The sequence below is a fragment of the Abramis brama genome (genome assembly GCF_963993115.1).
Source record: "Abramis brama genome assembly, chromosome: 1".
Classification (NCBI taxonomy): Eukaryota; Metazoa; Chordata; class Actinopteri; order Cypriniformes; family Leuciscidae; genus Abramis; species Abramis brama.
The window spans coordinates 49,446,101-49,464,959 of NC_139963.1; the positions used below are offsets into that span (position 1 = coordinate 49,446,101).

At 35.6% G+C, this 18,859-nt stretch overlaps 1 protein-coding gene across 1 annotated transcript; it reads left to right on the forward strand.

Annotated features, from left to right (window-relative positions):
- Positions 1-1,167: 1,167 nt before the first annotated feature.
- On the forward strand, positions 1,168-15,716 carry LOC311078499 (GTPase IMAP family member 8-like). The gene is made up of 7 exons (XM_084107319.1): positions 1,168-1,192; positions 1,685-1,714; positions 3,502-3,519; positions 5,515-6,249; positions 6,850-6,891; positions 7,021-7,689; positions 14,037-15,716. Exons 1-7 carry the CDS (start codon positions 1,183-1,185, stop codon positions 14,993-14,995), a joined length of 2,463 nt encoding a protein of 820 aa, XP_083963445.1. The 5' UTR covers positions 1,168-1,182; the 3' UTR covers positions 14,996-15,716.
- The last annotated feature ends 3,143 nt before the right edge of the window (positions 15,717-18,859 follow it).

Here is an 18,859-nt window from a genome sequence, read left to right on the forward strand (position 1 = left end):
CTGAAATGCCTTAAACGTGTTCACTGGACTGAAAACTTTACCATAGTAAATACCTGCAGTTTTCAATGAAGCAGTTTAGTTTGTATTTTCACTCTTAAGTGTTTTCCTGCTGTTCGTTCTTTCTTTCTCAAATGGATGTAAAGATGAGTGAGACAGAAAAGCAGAATAAACCTCAGATGTTTGAAAGCAGTGAGTTCTGACACAACAGTTATTTGCTGATCTGATCTTAATTTCCAGTTTGGTTTTCCTCTAATAAATGTCCTCTTTAATTCTATTATCCATCATAACTAACAAATACACATTATAAATCTTTGAAAACTATTGATCATTGAAATATGCTGTGTGAATGTTAAATCTTTTTGATCTGTGCAGGTCAGTTTCTCTAGTTTTGTGTCTGAGAAGGAAGAAAGTTGAGTTTATACCATCTCAACCATATTAACTTCACGTTAATTCAAAAAGGTCATAAAGGCATAATATAACTTGCACTTGAGCTGAGATTGTCCATAGTGTTTTTATTCTCTGTTGTTGTTTTTTTGTTGTTGTTGACTTTTTCTCGTTTATTCAACAACTGGTAATTGTCATTCATCTGTACATGAACCCTTTAGGTGCATTTTTGGCAAGAATATAGGCTACCTAAGAAAAGAAACATATGCAAATTTGATTATTTAAATGTAAAAATTGGCAACACTAAAGCATTTATTAATCTAAGTTAATTTTAACATTTATTAATACGTTATTAAAATCAAAAGTCACATTTTTATAATTAATGGACGGACCTGAACTAACAATGAACTGTTAACAAACATTAATACATACTGGAACATGTATTGCTCATTGTTAGTTCACGTTAGTTAATGCATTCAAACATAATGTTAATTAATGGGACTGTAAAGTGTTATCTAGAATTTTAACATAATGCACTCGGCTTGGTGAAGCATTTGGGTTCACCGTTTATATCATAGGCTATATGTTTTATATTTCAGTTTATATAATTCGTGTTTAGTAGATCAGACAGAAAGTAAAAACTTAAGTCAGCCACAAAATGAGATTGATTTGCTTGTTTGTTAGAAGTGCAGAATCTGTCCTTGTGCTTTAAAGTCTCCACAGGAGGGCGCAGGTGAGTTTGTCTTCTCGGTTTACACTTTCGGTTCAGAAACAAAACCTAACGGAGCTGGTGATATAATGGCACAGAGTGCGTGTAAGCTTTGACTTTAGCTAACCGAGATATGTGTACTAACATGTTTCTTCACATATCCACCACTCTTATTGACTACGGATGATCTCACTTAACCACTAAACTTTTTTTTTTTTTCTGTAAAGTTGTTGACTGTGCTGTTGTGCAGGCCTGTGTTGTTTAATGACACTAACACCGACTTTACACTAATGTTTCTTGCTACAGCGAGTTCGTGTCAAGACGAGCCACAACAAAGTTAACTGACAGATTACTTTTTTATTGTTGTTTTTCTATTATGCTTTTTGTTTTTATGTTCTTTGATTTTTACAATGCCATAATAACACAGCGAATTCTAAACTGGCTTTATTTTCTAATCTGATCCCTACCTCAGCAATTCACACTTTTACTTTGCCCAGTATTGCTGCTTGTAAGAATCATTCAAATGTAATGTTTGTTTTCAGTTGTGTTATTGTGGTGACAGTCAGTTGTGATGCAAGACTTTTGTTTCAGTGATTGATCATGTTTGCAGCAGATCAAGCATGCCCAGCCAGCACAGCCATGTGGGGCCCAAATGGGTTTGACCTGGGCTATCTAACTGGGACCCAGCCAGTTTTGTCCTCGGTTTCCATGTTGGCCCCACATGGGTTTGCCCAGATGAAATGAACACTGCTTAGTATGCACAGTACAGGCTGTTTAATGTAACACTGAATCAGTGTTGGAGGTAATGAGATAATTAAGTGATTGAATAATGATTGTGCATTAATGATGAACACCTGCTGTTAACAAGCAGAATCACTGAAGGAAAGAGAAACACAAGAACTACTTCCAGCCACAGCCTTGGATGAAATCAACTGAAGATAAAATACATTAAATCTCTCAAGATCTGATTAAACAACTCCACAAACAGCATTACCAGCTTCACTTATTAGTAACCAGACTGACTTTATTTCTGTCAGACGCCTACAGAAAAGAATTAAGAAGAGGTTTAGATGTTGATTACTTATTTGAAAGTAATAGTTTGATTTGATGTTACCATTGTGGCGATCCGTGTGTGCTTTAGTCAGGCTCTTGACTTTTTAACATTAGTTGTTCTCAGGCAGCTGTGTCTGTTTGTTATGGTGAGAACAGCAAGTGAAAATATGATCAGATGCTGTAAGCTGATTGATGATATGAATATGATCGTCATATAGTGGCTTAACTCATTGATTATTTGTGAGGTTCATACGGTAGTATGTTATTCATTTTGTTTTATTGTTGTGATTCTACAACAAGAGAATAACAGAATTTAATCAGAACGTCAAATTATTTTTAAAACTCCATTTACATATTTTGGGCTCCTCCTAATCTTACTCACACACAGACATCAAGAATCAACATATGAATCTCAACAATGGTGACATGCTTCATGCTGCAATGCATTCTGGGAGCCATGGATAAGTTTTGTATGATGCACTCAGAATGCATTGCAGCATGAAGCATGTCACCATTGTTGAGATTCATATGCTGATTCTTGATGTCTCTGTGCAAGTACAACTTTCAGTAGTCCAACATGTGTAAATAGTGTTTTAAAAATCATTTGATGTTCTGATTAAACTGTGCTGGATCTCTTGCTGTAGAATCACAACAATAAAACAAAATGAATAACATACTACCTCAAAAATAATCAATGAGTTAAGCCACTATATGACGATCATATTCATATCATCAATCAGCTTACAGCATCTGATTATATTTTCTCTTGCTGTTCTCGCCATAACAAACAGACACAGCTGCCAGAGAAAAACTAATGTTAAAAAGTCAAGAGCCTGACTAAAGCACACACTGATCGCCACAATGGTAACATCAAATCAAACTATTACTTTCAAATAAGTAATCAACATCTAAGCCTCTTCTTAATTCTTTTCTGTAGATGTCTGACAGAAATAAAGTCAGTCTGGTTACTAATAAGTGAAGCTGGTAATGCTGTTTGTGGAGTTGTTTAATCCGATCTTGAGAGATGTAATGTATTTTATCTTCAGTTGATTTCATCCAAGGCAGTGGCTGGAAGTAGTTCTTGTGTTTCTCTTTCCTTCAGTGATTATGCTTGTTAACAGCAGGTGTTCATCATTAATGCACTATCATTATTCAATCACTTAATTATCTCATTACCTCCAACACTGATTAAGTGTTACATTAAACAGCCTGTACTGTGCACACTAAGCAGTGTTCATTTCATCTGGGCAAACCCATGTGGGGCCAACATGGAAACCGAGGACAAAACTGGCTGGGTCCCAGTTAGATAGCCCAGGTCAAACCCATTTGGGCCCCACATGGCTGTGCTGGCTGGGTGGAACGACCTCCTCGGTGTAAGTTCTAACACCATAAACAATTATATGAAGATTCTGTGGAAATAATAGGCAGTTTATCCACTTAAAAACGGACGAGATTAATTCAAACTCAAATATTTTGTTCACTTTTGTTTAACAACTGTGATGTTGGATTTAAACACTGGTTTAAATTATTTGAGTAAAATGTAATTACTGTACTTAAGTATATTTTTGGCTACTTACTGATTATCAGAGATATTAAAAATTTGTACTCTCTACTTGACAACATTTTTTAATAATTATATGACCTCTTAACTATCTGTGATGAGTAATGCAATTGTAGTAAAGTATAAAGGTATTTGGGAGTGTGACCACTAGTGGGCATTCTTGTTCACCAAGTGGCTTTACCTCAGAGTTAGCAGCATTATTGTTGCCCTCACAGCAAAAAGTCCAGTGTTAAATTAACTCTCCTGGGAGTTTATATGGCTCCAGTGTCAGTGTTAAAATATGAGTGTTAAATTAACACTCAAGAGTGTTAAAGTTAATGAGATAATTAAGTGATTCATTGAGTGATAATTGACCAATATTGAAGACACCTGATGTTAGCAAGCAGAATCACCAAAGGAGAAAAACTCATTTTTTAAGATACCGTTATGGTGATCAGTGTTTGTTTTAGTTGGGCTCTTGACCCATAAAGCATCAACTTTACATTTTGTTTGGCTGTTGTATCTGAGTTATAACTCTCAGATGAACAAAGAGAAATGGTGATCAGGTGGTGTTGGTTATGATTTGATAATTATAATTTGACCTGAATATCAACTCTCATTTAGAGAGTCAGATTTACCTTGTTGATTACAGCAGCCTGTGATTCTACAGCAAATGATTTTTATCATTATCAATATAATCCAAAATATTTCTTAAAAATTGTTCTGATAAAAATACTTAGAAAATGACTTTATTTAGACACACTGACATCAATAATCAGCCTGTGAATCTCAACAATGGTGACAATAATAAAGCATGTTGCAGTGCATTCTGGGTGCCACCAATCAAAACTAATTCATGGCTCCCATCATGCATTGCGGTATGAATAAATTATGATCTGAATTGTCTTACTAATTTCCTTTTCCTAATTGAATATTCTGTTTGTCACCATAGTTGAGATTCATACACTGATTCTTGATGTCTGTGTGTGCCTAAAAGAAAGATTTTGTTTTATCAGAACAACTTTTAAGAAATCCTTTAGACTAGTTAGAAAAAAAGATCTTATGCTGTAGAATCACAGTGATGCTGTAATCAACAATATACATTTAAGTCAGAGATTAGACTCTAAATGAGATCAGTGATTCAGGTGAAATTATGATTATGTCAAAACATAACCAACAAAACCTGCTCAACGTTATCTTTGTTCATCTGGCAGTTATAACTCAGATACAACAGCCAAAGATAATCTAATGTTTACAGTTTATGGGTCAAGAGCCCAACTAAAGCAAACACTGATCTCCATAACGGTGTCTTAAAAAATGTGATTTTCTCCTTTGGTGATTCTGCTTGCTAACATCAGGTGTCTTCAATAATGCTCAATCATCACTCAATGAATCACTTAATGAGCTCATTAACTTTAACACTCTTGAGTGTTAATTTAACACTCATATTTTAACACTGACTCTGGAGCCATATAAACTCCCAGGAGAGTTAATTTAACACTGGACTTTTTGCTGTGCTGGCTTGGTAGCAGATCCAGCTTGGGTGTTTCTGTGTAGACATCAGTAAATAAATACACGTCATATAACGGTATATTGTGTTAGTCTGCAAAATTTTGCATTTTCAGGCCCCCAAAACACATAGTCATGTAACATCAGTCAAAACGCATTAAAAGTTTTCAGTTTTTAGTTGAAAACGGTGTTGTGTAAATGGCCTCTTAAAGGGTAGAATTCACTACAACGATGTTTGATTTGCTGTTATCCTGTGGTGAATGTTTAAATGTCTTTGTGTGTGTGTGTGTGTGTGTGTGTGTGTGTGTGTGTGTTTCAGTGAGTGATCTGAGGATTGTTCTTCTGGGGAAGAGTGTGTCAGAAAACAGTCGATTGGGAAACTTCCTGTTGGGACGAGCAGCGTTTGACAGTGAAGCTCCTCCAGATGTTGTAGAGAGAGTCAGAGGAAGACTGAAGGACAGACATGTGATGGTCATCAACAGTCCTCAGCTGCTCCAGAGACATCTGTCACTCCATCACATCACACACACAGTGAGAGAGTGTGTGTATCTGTCTGATCCAGGACCTCATGTCTTCATACTCATGCTGCAACACAATGACTTCACTGAAGAAGACAGATACAGAGTGAAAAGTATCCTGAGAGAATTCAGTGAAGAGGCGATTAAACGCACCATTGTGCTCACGACTGATGAAGAGACACACGACGCTATAGGTGCACCTGTGAAAGCTAATGAATCAATTCAACAGTTTAATGCCGAATGTGGAGGAGGACATCTGCAGTTTGAACATGAAACAGAGGAATGGTGCTCTATAATATCGCAACGAATAGAGGAGATTCTCAGAGAAAACAGTGAAGAATTTCTCACATGTGAACTATACGATTATGCAGAAGGATCATCGGTAGATGAAGATCACAACAGGTCCTTTGCTTCCCTCAGAACAGAGGAGGAAGACGAAGATTCTGATGCAGACGATGATGGAAAACACCTAGAAACTCATACTGAGAAAAAGGAAGCAAAAGGGTTTCTTCGCAATATACCCCTAATATCATATTGTAAGTATTCCTACATTTGAAATAACATATCCAGCCATATTCAGACACTGGTTTATTTAATATTAGGGACTTACATTGTATACCATTAACTTGGGTAGAGTGCATAGCAACAAACAGTGATTTTGACATACTATTGGTAGTAGTATTGACAGTTTTATGTCCCTGTACACACCTAACATCTGAATGACAAAGAACAGACTACAGTATCTTTCTTACAGTGTAATGCAGGCCAAGTCTAACTTGTCAACTATTTTTTATGTAGCCATTTGATTGATTTAGTTATTCCTGATAGATCAGAGGTATACTCAAAGCCCACCAGTGGTTTCAGAAGCATCATGTGATCAATCACAGTTAAACTGATAAAGAAGCAGTTCATGTAAACAAAACTACAGTTAAACAAAGTTTCAGCCATGATGCATAATTGTGTATTGAATCGTGATATATTTATTGCAATGTGTATCATATCTTAGATATATGCAGAGCAAATTTGAAATTAAATGTTTAACTAAGAATTGCAGGAAGCCCCACAAGTGAGACAATGAGATATATATATATATATATATATATATATATATATATATTCACACTTTTTTTTTACAGTTAGAAATCCAGAGACCAGACTGGAGGATTATCAAGCAAAGAGTAAGTTTATAAATATAGGCAAGTTTTTTAATTGATGTAACATACTAAATTAAAATAATAATAATAATAATCATAGTAATGTTATATCTGAAAATGCTGCAGTAACCTGTTTTGTTGTTGTGGTTTAAGGAAGTGTATGCGTGAGCAGAAAACAGAAGCTGTGTTTTGTGTTATGTGGAAGTGATGGAAGACTGAAGGCCTCCGTATCAAAACTTATAAGAGGAAAAAAGAAGATTCTTCCCCCCTTACACCTGAAAGAGAAAGAGTGTGTGAGGAGAAACCTGGAGCTTCTTGGACGTGTGATCAGTCTGGTGGAGCTTCCAGCTCTCAGTCGGCTCTCAGAGGAGGAAGTGATGCGTCAGACTCTCCGCTGTGTGTCTCTCTGTGATCCTGGAGTTCATGTTTTCCTCCTCATTATTCCTGATGCTCCACTGACTGATGAAGACAAAGCAGAAATAGAGGAGATCCAGAGGATATTCAGGTCAATATTCGAAAACCACCTCATGATCCTCATAATCCAAGAGAAGAGCATGATTAGTAAATGGATTAATTCTAAAAGTCTATATAATACTTCAGCTACTGAGACGTTTCTTCAAACATTTGGAGGTCATCGTTTTGTTCTGGAGAACAGCTCACAGGTTCCAGCTCTACTTCAGGATGTGGAGAACATGATACAAGAGAACAAAGAACGTTTCTACACCACCTTCATGTACCTTCAGGATCGAGTAGAACTGGAGAAAAACAAACACAGAGCTGAAATAGAGGAACTGAGAAGATCTATGATGAAAACTCAATCAGGTATGAGTTCATGAAAGTGTGTTGATGTTTGAAGTTGGGAAGTCATAATTACGATGTCAGGTGCATTCAAGTCACTTTGATCAAAGCAAAATGTTGATGTACCTTTTCTAAAAAAATGTTCAGCAAGATTTTTTTTAACAAAATGATTAAAATGTAATGTGCAGTGGGTAAAATGTATGTAGATCCTGTAAATTTAATATATATATATATATATATATATATATATATATATATATATATATATATACTGTATATATATATACATATATATACACACATACATACATACATACATATACATATATATATATATATATATATCCCAGTCAACACGTTGATCTCACAGTGATCTCTCCATATGACCACAATGTGAGTTCACAGTGAGCTAAAAGTGTAACCGCACTGTGCACTCACTGTGTGCTCATATTATGGACACAATGTGAGTCACCCCAGCTAGAAATGTAATTGGACATGGACTCCAACATCACTCAGACGTCAAATTTTGGTTGAAAATGAAAATTGGATTGACGTATAAACATCGGATCTCAGGCTCCAACTTCATTAAACAACTCCACAAACAGCATTACCAGCTTGACTTATTACTAACCAGACTTTATTTCTGTCATATGTGTGGAAAAGTTCTTATTGAGATTAACAGAGGTTTAGATGTGGATGATTTATTGAAATTAATAGTTTGGTTTAATGTCACCATTATTGTGATCAGTATTTGGATAAGTTAGGCAATTTGACTCTTAAAGTTTTAATGTTAGTTTTGCCCCGGCCCGCTGTAACTGTTTGTTATGACAACAACAGTAAGAAAAAAATGTATCAGATGATGTCAGCTACTTGATGATGACGATAATGATATAATCATCATGTAGTGCTGATATGATCATCATCGTGTAATTTCTTATAGACAATCATGTTTGTTATTAATTATATATAATTGTTTATAGTAATGTTTTTTCAGTTTGACATCCAACTATTATAATACAAAAATCTGTAAGAAAAAAAAAAAAACATTATTGTGTAATTTAGACACACTCAAACCTCAAGAATCAGCATGTAAATCTCGATAACGGTGACATGCTTCATACCGCAGTGCATTCTAGGAGCCACTGATAAGTTTTGTATGATGCACCCAGAATGCATTGTGGCATGAAACACGTCACCGTTATTGAGATTCACAGGCTGATTCTTGAGGTTTGTGTTTGTCTTAATGCAGAGTTTTAAATCTTATTGTTCACTGATCTTGATTTTAATGATGTAAGTAGCCAGCATACTTGACCACATTTTCTCTTGCTATAATAAGCATCTACAGCAGCCAGAGAAAGACTAACATTTAAAGTGTCAAGACTAGGGCTGGGCGATTTAAATCGCGATATTGTTATTGTCAGTTCCTTGATTAGTAGTAAATCACCATCACCTGCTTTCAGATGAAGTGGCATTTAGGGCTGAGGAGATAATTAAGTGATTAATTTAGTGATGATTGAGCATTATTGAAGACACCTGATGATAACAAGCAGAATCACTGAAGAAGAAAATCACAAATTGTAAGTTACCATTAAGGTGATGGGTGTTTGCTTTAGTTGGGCTCTTGACCATTATATGTTTACTTTAATATTTACTGTTGTTTGTCTGCTGTTATTGATTTATAACAGTTAAATGAACAAAATAAAATGTAATCTTATAGTGTTGGTTATGTTTTGTCATAATCATGCTGTGATCTGAGAAAGTAAACTTATTGAGATAGTTTGGATTAAACTGTTAGCTGCAGTTTAGTGATTCTTCAGCCTATGATTATCAATACTTTACTTATAACTCAAAATATTTAATAAACATTGTTCTGATCAAAAGACATTCAGATAAATTAATTTAAAACACAGACATCAATAATCAGCCTGTGAATCTCAACAATGGTGACAATAATAAAGCATGTTGCAGTGGCTGCCACCAATCACAACTCATTAATGGCTCCCATCATGCATTGCGGTATGAATAAATTATGATCTGAATTGTCTATGTAATTTACTTTTCCTAATTGAATATTCTGCTCCTCACCATTGTTGAGATGCATAGACTGAATCTTGACATCTGTGTGTGCCTAAAAGAATGATTTTTTTTTTTAAACAACTTTTAAGAAATACTTTATATTATACCAAAAATTCTGGGCATTTATGCAGATTCACTAACCAACAACATAAATCGAAGTCAGAAAGAAGGATTTTAATGAGTTCAGTGATCAAGATCATAACATAACCAACACCATCAGATCACTTTTTTTGTTCAACTGGTGATTATAAATCAGAAACAACAGACAAACAAAATCTAAAGTTAATAATATATGGGTCAAGAGTCCAACTAAAGCAACCATTGATCGTCATAACGGTAACTTACAATTTGTGATTTTCTCCTTCAGTGATTCTGCTTGCTAACATCAGGTGTCTTCAATAATGTTCAATCATCACTAAATTAAAAACTTAATTATCTCATTAACTTAAACACTCTTGAGTGTGGACTCATATACACTCCCAGGAGTGTTAATTTAACACTGGAGTTTTTGCTGTGTACAAAGAGCTGTAGTCAACTGACAAGCTGAGCCATATCGCATTAATTATCGCTGGCGATACGTCCGCGATATTAATGCGATATGGCTCAGCTTGTCAGTTAACTACGGCTCTTTGTAGTAAATGCCGCTCCATCTGAAAGCAGGTGATGGCGATTTACTACTAATCAAGGAACCGGCTTTACTGACGAGATGCGCATAACAATATCGCGATTTAAATCGCCCAGCCCTAGTCAAGACCAAAGAGCCCAACTACAGCAAACACTGACCTCTACAATGGTGACCAAACCAAACTCTTCAAACAAACTTCAACATGTAAACCTCTTAAACATAATTTCTAAACATCGAAACTTCCCGCTATAACTGTCTAAGAATGTTAGGGGGGATAATGTTCTATCAATGTCATCACTAAACATGTTTGAAATGTTTATAGAGAGTGTTATCCTACCTTTTAGGAGAACATTCTGGTTACAAAAATAAAATTAGCTACAGAAAATATTACAAGAACATAACATAATGCTCTCAAAACATTCATAGAACAATAACATTTCTAGCTGGGATGAGCTCATATTGTGGTCATAGTTTGAGCACACAGTGAGAGTGCTGTGAGGTTACACTTTTAGAACACTGTGAACTCAGATTGCTGACGTTGTGACCACATGGTGACATCACTGTGAGATCATAGTGTTGACTGGGATATACATTCAATTATTCTTTTTTTTTACATTTACAGTAACACTATCTAATGTGCGTGCACAAAATACAACAGTATTTATGATACGATATAATGTACATTTATAATAAAATATCTACCTTATTTTTATTGTAAGAGTGGCGAGGCCATTTGTAAATTGAATTTGTCTGGTTTCCGGTGTCAAAAAAATATGCCATTGAAAAATAAGCGCTCAAATGTGTTTTTTAAATCAAGTGATCAAAGTGCTCGTTGCTGCTGCGATCAGTGGACAGTGTTTTCTCGTGTGGCTCGCGCAGCACATGCCGCACTGTCTTCACTCGGACGCGCGCTTCAATCCGTTGCGGATACTCTCTATTCGTTCTGGTGAAATCACAAAACATAATGCACACAAACGTGCCCCTGCTTGATATAGAACAGGGGTGGGCAAACTACGGCCCGCGGGCCACATACGGCCCGTTAGGCTGTTTAATCCGGCCCGTCGAGTATTTAAAAAATTGTCTTAAGATCGCGTTCATTTTGCCTTTTTCTTGCAATACTTTGCGTTTTATATATATTGCGTTGCATATATTTGACAATCGGAATATCAGATATTTTATGCCATAGCTAACAAATGTAAAAAAGGAAAAATGACATAAAAGCAGATCATCATTCATTAAGCGCTGTTGTGGCTGCGGTGTCTCACGTAACAAGCAGTGACGCGTCACCATGGAAACCAAACAGACAGCGACTTAAGCCATAGACTTGTTGCACGTTAATGTTTTTTCCTTTTTTGGAAACTCAGAGAAAAAAAATGTGTGGTAACCGCTTGCACACCTGTTTAGTTTTTCCTTTGCCTTGTCTGCTATTTAGTTTCTTTGCTCCTCTGGATTTGTGGATGTATCCTGACTGATTCCGTTTACCGACCTTTATCGCCCGGCTTTCGGCTACGCTCCCCTGTCTGCCATGTAACGTTACAGAACCCGGTTTTGTTCATTAAATGTTCTGATCTGCCTTTGCTTTTTATGTTTTATTTTATTATACTTAAAATAAATTTATATATTCGTTTATTTCGTTTTTTTCCCACAAATGCATGACTTTTGGAAGTGCAAATTGATTGCCATGTGCAGTTTTAATAAAGTTGAATTAACGTAACCTTCTGTCATTTTTACTCTTCTAAGTGTACACTTGTAGGTGTTTTGTTTCTAATTTACTGTTAGGCCCATTAAATAATAATAAGGATAAACAATATTTAAAAAGTATAGGCTATAATTATCTAACATCTGACTAATTAAAAATTAACCTCAAAACATAACATGCTAAATGGGCGATATCTAAGTTAGCATAAAAAATGTATTGTCAGAATGTCGTCTCTCACATTCGCGCAGTCAATTTCGCGCAGATGTTGCCACAACCTAAATGTGTTTGCTCAGCCTGATCTCATGAAAGTGCGAATACCACAAATTGTATTTGTAGTGCTTATGATACGCAGTTTTCGCGTGCATATGATGCGCACTTTACGGCGTGTAATAGGCACGCACTCCGCACCCCTAATCCTAACCAAGGGGTTTACAGTGCGTAGATATGCACGCAAAAAAAAAACATTTTTGGCATATAAATGGCACGATAAATAAAATTTGTGGTATAGATACGCACTTTCATGAGATCGTGTTTCATAATCTGCTACTGGGCAGGTGTTGTGCCGAATTTTCGACCCCCTGCCAAATTATTACCCCCCTCCTTGAAGTCAGTACCTGATTGCCTAATCCTAACCCCACCCCTAATCCTACCCCTCCCCCACAACTAATCCTAAACCTACCAATACTAGGGGGGTAATAATTTGGCAGGGGGTCGAAATTCGACACAACACCGGCCCTCTGTCAAATTTTAAAACCCAGTGTGGCCCTTGAGCCAAAAAGTTTGCCCACCCCTGATATAGAATCACTGATGAACATAATCGGTTTTGATGAGGGAAAAAAATAATTATAGAGAAAAAAAAAAAAAAAAACTATGCGACAACGGAGTAGAACCCAGAACCTCTGACACAATAGGCGAAAATTCTACCACTGGACCATTAAGTTATACATTAGTAAGTGGTGGATCTATGTATTTATGCCTGATAACATATATCAGGTTACATCTCATTAAAGACAAATTAAACCCCATGTAGCCTACTATTTAAATCGATTGAAGGTCATCGTAATGTTATTGTACATATATCTGATTTAGCATTTTATTAGCAACCGCTTTATCCATGCAACTGCTGCAGCAGACTATCATTAGAATATTAGAAATCTAATACTCAAGCTGTTTTCTCATTTTTCTACTCTTAATATTAAATAAAAAATGACTGAGCGAAAGATACACGGATTATCTTGAACCACCACCGCATTTGCGTCAGAAAACTACTGCAGTGCAGCCAAAATGCTCTGTTCGACTTATCTGAGATCATTTATTCTTCCCTGTGGATGACCTGTGACCTACTTTCTGTAAGACCTGAATTTTTGAGATTGAATTTTTGAGATTGAATTTTAGAAAACTGAATTTGAAGATCCGAATTTCTTCATCTTGAAAACTTGAATCTGTATTTTTTTAAACTGAATATTTGCAGTATAAGAATTCAGAACAAAAAAACTAGCTGTTTGAAAATACATGTCTATAAAATTCAGCCATAAAAACATTTCAATTTGTTAAATTTCAAATGTTCAATATTCGTTTAAAAAAAAATCAAATTCAGAACTATTTTTACACTTGCAAATAATTCAAATTTACACAATTCAAATTCAAATCATTTTGTCATATTCAAATTTACACAATTCAAATTCAAATCATTTTGTCATATTCAAATTTACACAATTCAAATTCAAATTATTTTGTCATATTCAAATTTACACAATTCAAATTCAAATCATTTTGACATATTATAAGCTCCATATATAGCTAGTATATGGTTTTTCTGATGTAATGAATTTGCCCATTACCTCAACTGGTAAGCACAGATCTCAATGATATAGAGCTGTGTTGTAGAAACTATGGCATGGTTGCTTCAGCAAATGTGATATTAGCAAGTGTGTTTCACTGTAATAACTGTTCTTCTCTTGTTGTTTGCAGGTTTAACACACGGTGATATTGGTGTGAGGATTGTTTTGCTGGGAAAGACGGGTGTTGGGAAGAGTGCAACGGGAAACACCATACTGAGAAAGACAGCTTTTAAATCAAAACTGACTTCACGCTCAGTGACCCGAGAGTGTCAGAAAGAAACAGCTGAGTTCAACAGAAGACGGATCACTGTGATCGACACTCCAGGCCTGTATGATACTGGAGTTGATAATGTTGAGACCAGAAAGGAGATTGTGAAGTGCGTCTCAATGGCGGCACCTGGTCCACATGTGTTTCTGCTGGTGATTCAACTGGGACGATTCACTCAAGAGGAGAAAGATGCAGTGAAGATGATCCAGGAGAGTTTTGGAGACAAATCCAGAATGTACACCATGGTGCTGTTCACCAGAGGAGATGATCTTAGAGGAACAAGGGTTGAAGAATTTATTGAAGATGATGATAGTTTAAAGAGCCTCATCCAGCAGTGTGGTAAGAGATACCATGTGATTAATAACATTGAGACTAAAGATCGAAAGCAGGTTTCTGAGCTGCTGGATAAGATTGATTGTTTGGTAAAAGCAAATGGTGGGAGTTACTACACCAACGAGATGTTCCAGCTGGTGGAGAAGAACATCAAAGAGGAACAAGAGAGAATACTGAAAGAGAAAGAAGAAGAGAACAAGAGAAAAGAAGAAGAGCTGAAAACCAAATATGAAGTTGAAATAGAACAAATGAAGAAAGAAAATGAGAGAGAAAGACAAGAGATGCACAATGAACTGAGAAAAAGTGAAGAAGAATTCAAAAAGAAAGAAGAGGAGATCAAGAAAGAAAAAGATGAAAACCTACAAAAAGAGCTGCAGAAAAAACTGGAGGAGCAGCAGAAACTGTTTGAAGAAGAGAATAAAAGAAAAGAAAAGGTTTTAGGAGAACAGCAAGAGAACTTCATAAAATACTTGGAAGAAAAGCACTAGAAAGAAAAACAAAAACTCCAGGAGAAAATTCAACGTGAAACTAGAGAACAAGCAGAGCGTGAATATCTTATAAAGCTTGAGAGAGAAGTGGCTAAGGCTTTAAAAGAGGCTGAAGAACAACTTCCACGTAGTGCAAAACGAGCTCGTGACTGGAGTCGGTATGGAGGTTTTTTAGGAGCAGCTGCCGGAAGTTTTATTGGTTCTTATGAGGACATTGTGTGTTGGATTGTCAGATTAAGTTTTAAAGCTCAAGCTCAAATTCAAACTGAAGGGTGAGTTCAGGTAAATTGGGAGAAATCATCTTGAGCACATTCATTTTTTCATTTTCCAAAAACATTTTTGTGTTGTGATGGTTGTGATATTAGTGTAACTACTTCATCTCACATTCAGTATTGAATTTGTTCGCTTTGCTTGGTTTCATTCTTCGGTTTTCATGCATGTTTTTGGACTTTGCACACTGCCATTTGGATTGTAGATTACTCCCTTTTATTCTTTCAAATAAACCTGCGTGTGGATCATAACTTTTCAGCAGTATCGTTACAGATGACTTTGATAATTCCAGTAGAACTTCAAACACTGAGAACCACAGTAGCATTTTAATATCGCAATAATAAGTCTCTTCATATTTCGTGTCTGAGTCCAACACCAGAATTGGGTATATTAATTGTCCATCATTTTCATTTTCTTTTTTTGCTACGATATTCAGATTTGACTGTAAAGAAGTTAGGACTTTTTATTGTTTTGACACATTTCTAACTAAGTGCTGTTACTTTCTCTAAATGTGCTATATGTGGTACACACAATGCATGTTAAGTTTATTCTAATATTATATCTAAAACAATATGTATCAAACAACCATGTCAAAATCATGTGTTCCTCCATTAATTCAATTCAATTCATATTTATGTGGTCAAGTTCAACTTTAAAAAATAAGTCAACCTATCGCATTCAACCTTTTAAGTTAGCTCAACCAAAGAATGTGTAGCAATGCAAGCAGCTACAATCCTCGTTTTTTTCAACTCCGTGTTTGATTTTCAAAGTTAACTACATGACATGAACATCATTTGCCTCTTAAAACTAGAGCCACACCCGGGCAAATAAATTGCAAAAGCTTCAATGAGAAGAACATAAGCAAAAGTATGAACAAAAGTTGATTTTAACTGGAGTGGATTAGTTGAGTTAACTTAAAAAGTTGAATGCGATAGGTTGCCTTGTTTTTTTTTATATAGCCGAATACCTTTTCTGATACTCTTAGAGGTGATTGGGCCTCTCAAGGACGACCCCCTTTGTGTTGGTTCGACACCATATCGAACATGACCGACAGAAAGGGAACCCAGAATTCCATTTACCCGGGTTTAGAATGACTAATGGTTAACTAGTTACGGAACAAAAACATATTTCCATGCATTTACATTTTCAATATATTAAATAGTTAAAATATATGTAACACTGTTGCCAGTAATTTACTGTTAATTGTACAGAACTGTAAAAATGCACTAAATTAAAACTCGAGTTAACTAATTTCACTTACAGAAACCGACTGCCTTAAATAGACCAACTGTCATTTAAATGTATTAAATAAACTTTATAGGCTAATGCATTAATAATGTGAGCAAAGTATTACATTGAACTTAATTCATTTGAGACCACTAAAAAACTATTGTACATAAAAAGATTTCCACTGGACCAGCAACTACACAGTCGCCGCCTGTTAAATTAAGCAACATGCAGCGTATCATCAATATTTCTAGATCTTCTCCTGGACTGAAGCACAGGCTCTACTCTTCTGCACAATGGTGACCCAAAAAACTAGATTTTTCAGTAAACTACTGGCAACAGTGTTGCCATACCCGTTTCAAATCTTACAGTTAATTACTGTTAAAATACATTTCACGGGTGTGTCTTTTTATTTTACACTGTTAACCCTTTCATCCCCACAGGAAAATCCACACTACAACGAGTAAAAAGTACCATTGACAGTTGCTGTGAGATAATTAAGTGAATATGTAAGTGATTGTTGAGCATTAGTGATGAACACCTGCTGTTAGAACAGAAAATAGAGAAACACAAGACCTACAACTAACTTCCAGCCATTACATATTATTACACTTATTATTAACCAGTATGACTTTATTTCAACCATCTACAGAAGTTGTTATTGAGATGTTTGGTAACGCTTTAGATTACAGCCCGGAAAGTACTGCGTAATTAAAATGAAATTACAGTGTAACTTTCGGTAATTACAGTGTACCTATAAAGTACTTACGTGTAAGTATAGGGGAACAAGTAAAGTCTTGGGAATAAAGGGGTTACAACCAGGAAAATACTGCGTAATTAAAACGAAATTACAGTGTAACTTTCGGTAATTACAGTGTAGGCTACCTATAAAGTGCGTACGTGTAAGTATGGGAATAATATGTATAGTTTTGGGAATAAAGGGGTTACAACCAGGATAATAACAAATTATTTAGGCAAATTATTTAGACTAAGTATTTTAGAATCTTTGGGAGCAATTTAGCGAGTACATACACTGCACCTTTTTGTAATAATAGTATAAAAATACATAAAGGCTTTTTTAAAATTACTGGGTACATATCAGTGCATTTATAAAGTAGGCTAATTTGTTATTATTGCAAAGGTGCACTGATTAAGTTTCAAGGCAAGTAAAACTACTGCAACTTTTTTTTTTTTAAATGCTGGGAAAATATACTCTTGTTCCATGTAGTTACAAGTATGGCATTGCGGGCTGTAAATTAAAGTGGTGCTTATTACCCTCTTGTTTCATGTAGTTACAGGGTAAGTATGACATTGCGGGCTGTAAATTAAAGTGGTGCTTCTTACCCTCTTGTTTCATGTAGTTACAGGGTAAGTATGACATTGCGGGCTGTAAATTAAAGTGGTGCTTCTTACCCTCTTGTTTCATGTAGTTACAGGGTAAGTACAATAAAAACACATGTACACACACACAATCTGACATCACTCGGAAAACTTTATTTAAAAAACAACTTATTTCAAAACGGATTTACAGCACTTTGTTTCTCTTGCTTGGTTTCCTCCTCCTCTTGTTCCTCTTCTTCTTTTTCTTTCTTTCCACTGATGAATGAAGGAATCCCATGTCTCTTGCTATTCTGTATTATGAGTTAAAAGAAAATAATGTTCTCACCATTTACTCATCTTTTACCCTCATGTCATCCGAGATGTATACGAATTTCCTTCTTCAGATTAACACAAACAAACGTTTTTAGAAAAATAAATAATCTTCTCTGTGAATGCATTATATATATAATGCAAGCTCATGTGTTCCTAAAAGTTGACAACAGCACATACAACAATAACTACAGTAATCCATACGACCCCAATGGATGAATCAATGTCTTCTGAAGTGAAACGATAAGATAAAAATACCAATTTTTTATTATTTTTTTAAACTGTAGACTATTGCTTCCTACCAACTGTCACCTGCGCGTTCATAAGAGGGTTGAGTAAAGCGTGACGTAAGCGCACCGGAAAACCGAATGTCGAATTATTATTATTTTTTAACGTTTTTATTATTGCTCACAACAAAATACAAACGATAACAGATATTAATAATGAAAAACAAACCATGCAGAAGAACAGACACCAGTTCTCGCGCGAGTTTCACATCAACCTCCCGCGAGAATGCAATGAACGCTTAAAGCTTCACCAAACGCGAAGCCATTCAAGCCGACCCTGTGAAGCCGACTCTCATGCACTCGCTGGTGACAGTTGGTCGGTAGCGAAAAGATGAGTAAATTATAAAAACATTTCTGGGTGTACTGTATTTTCTTTTAATACATAATACAGAATAGAAAAAGACTCCTCCTTAAGATTAGGCTAATCAGT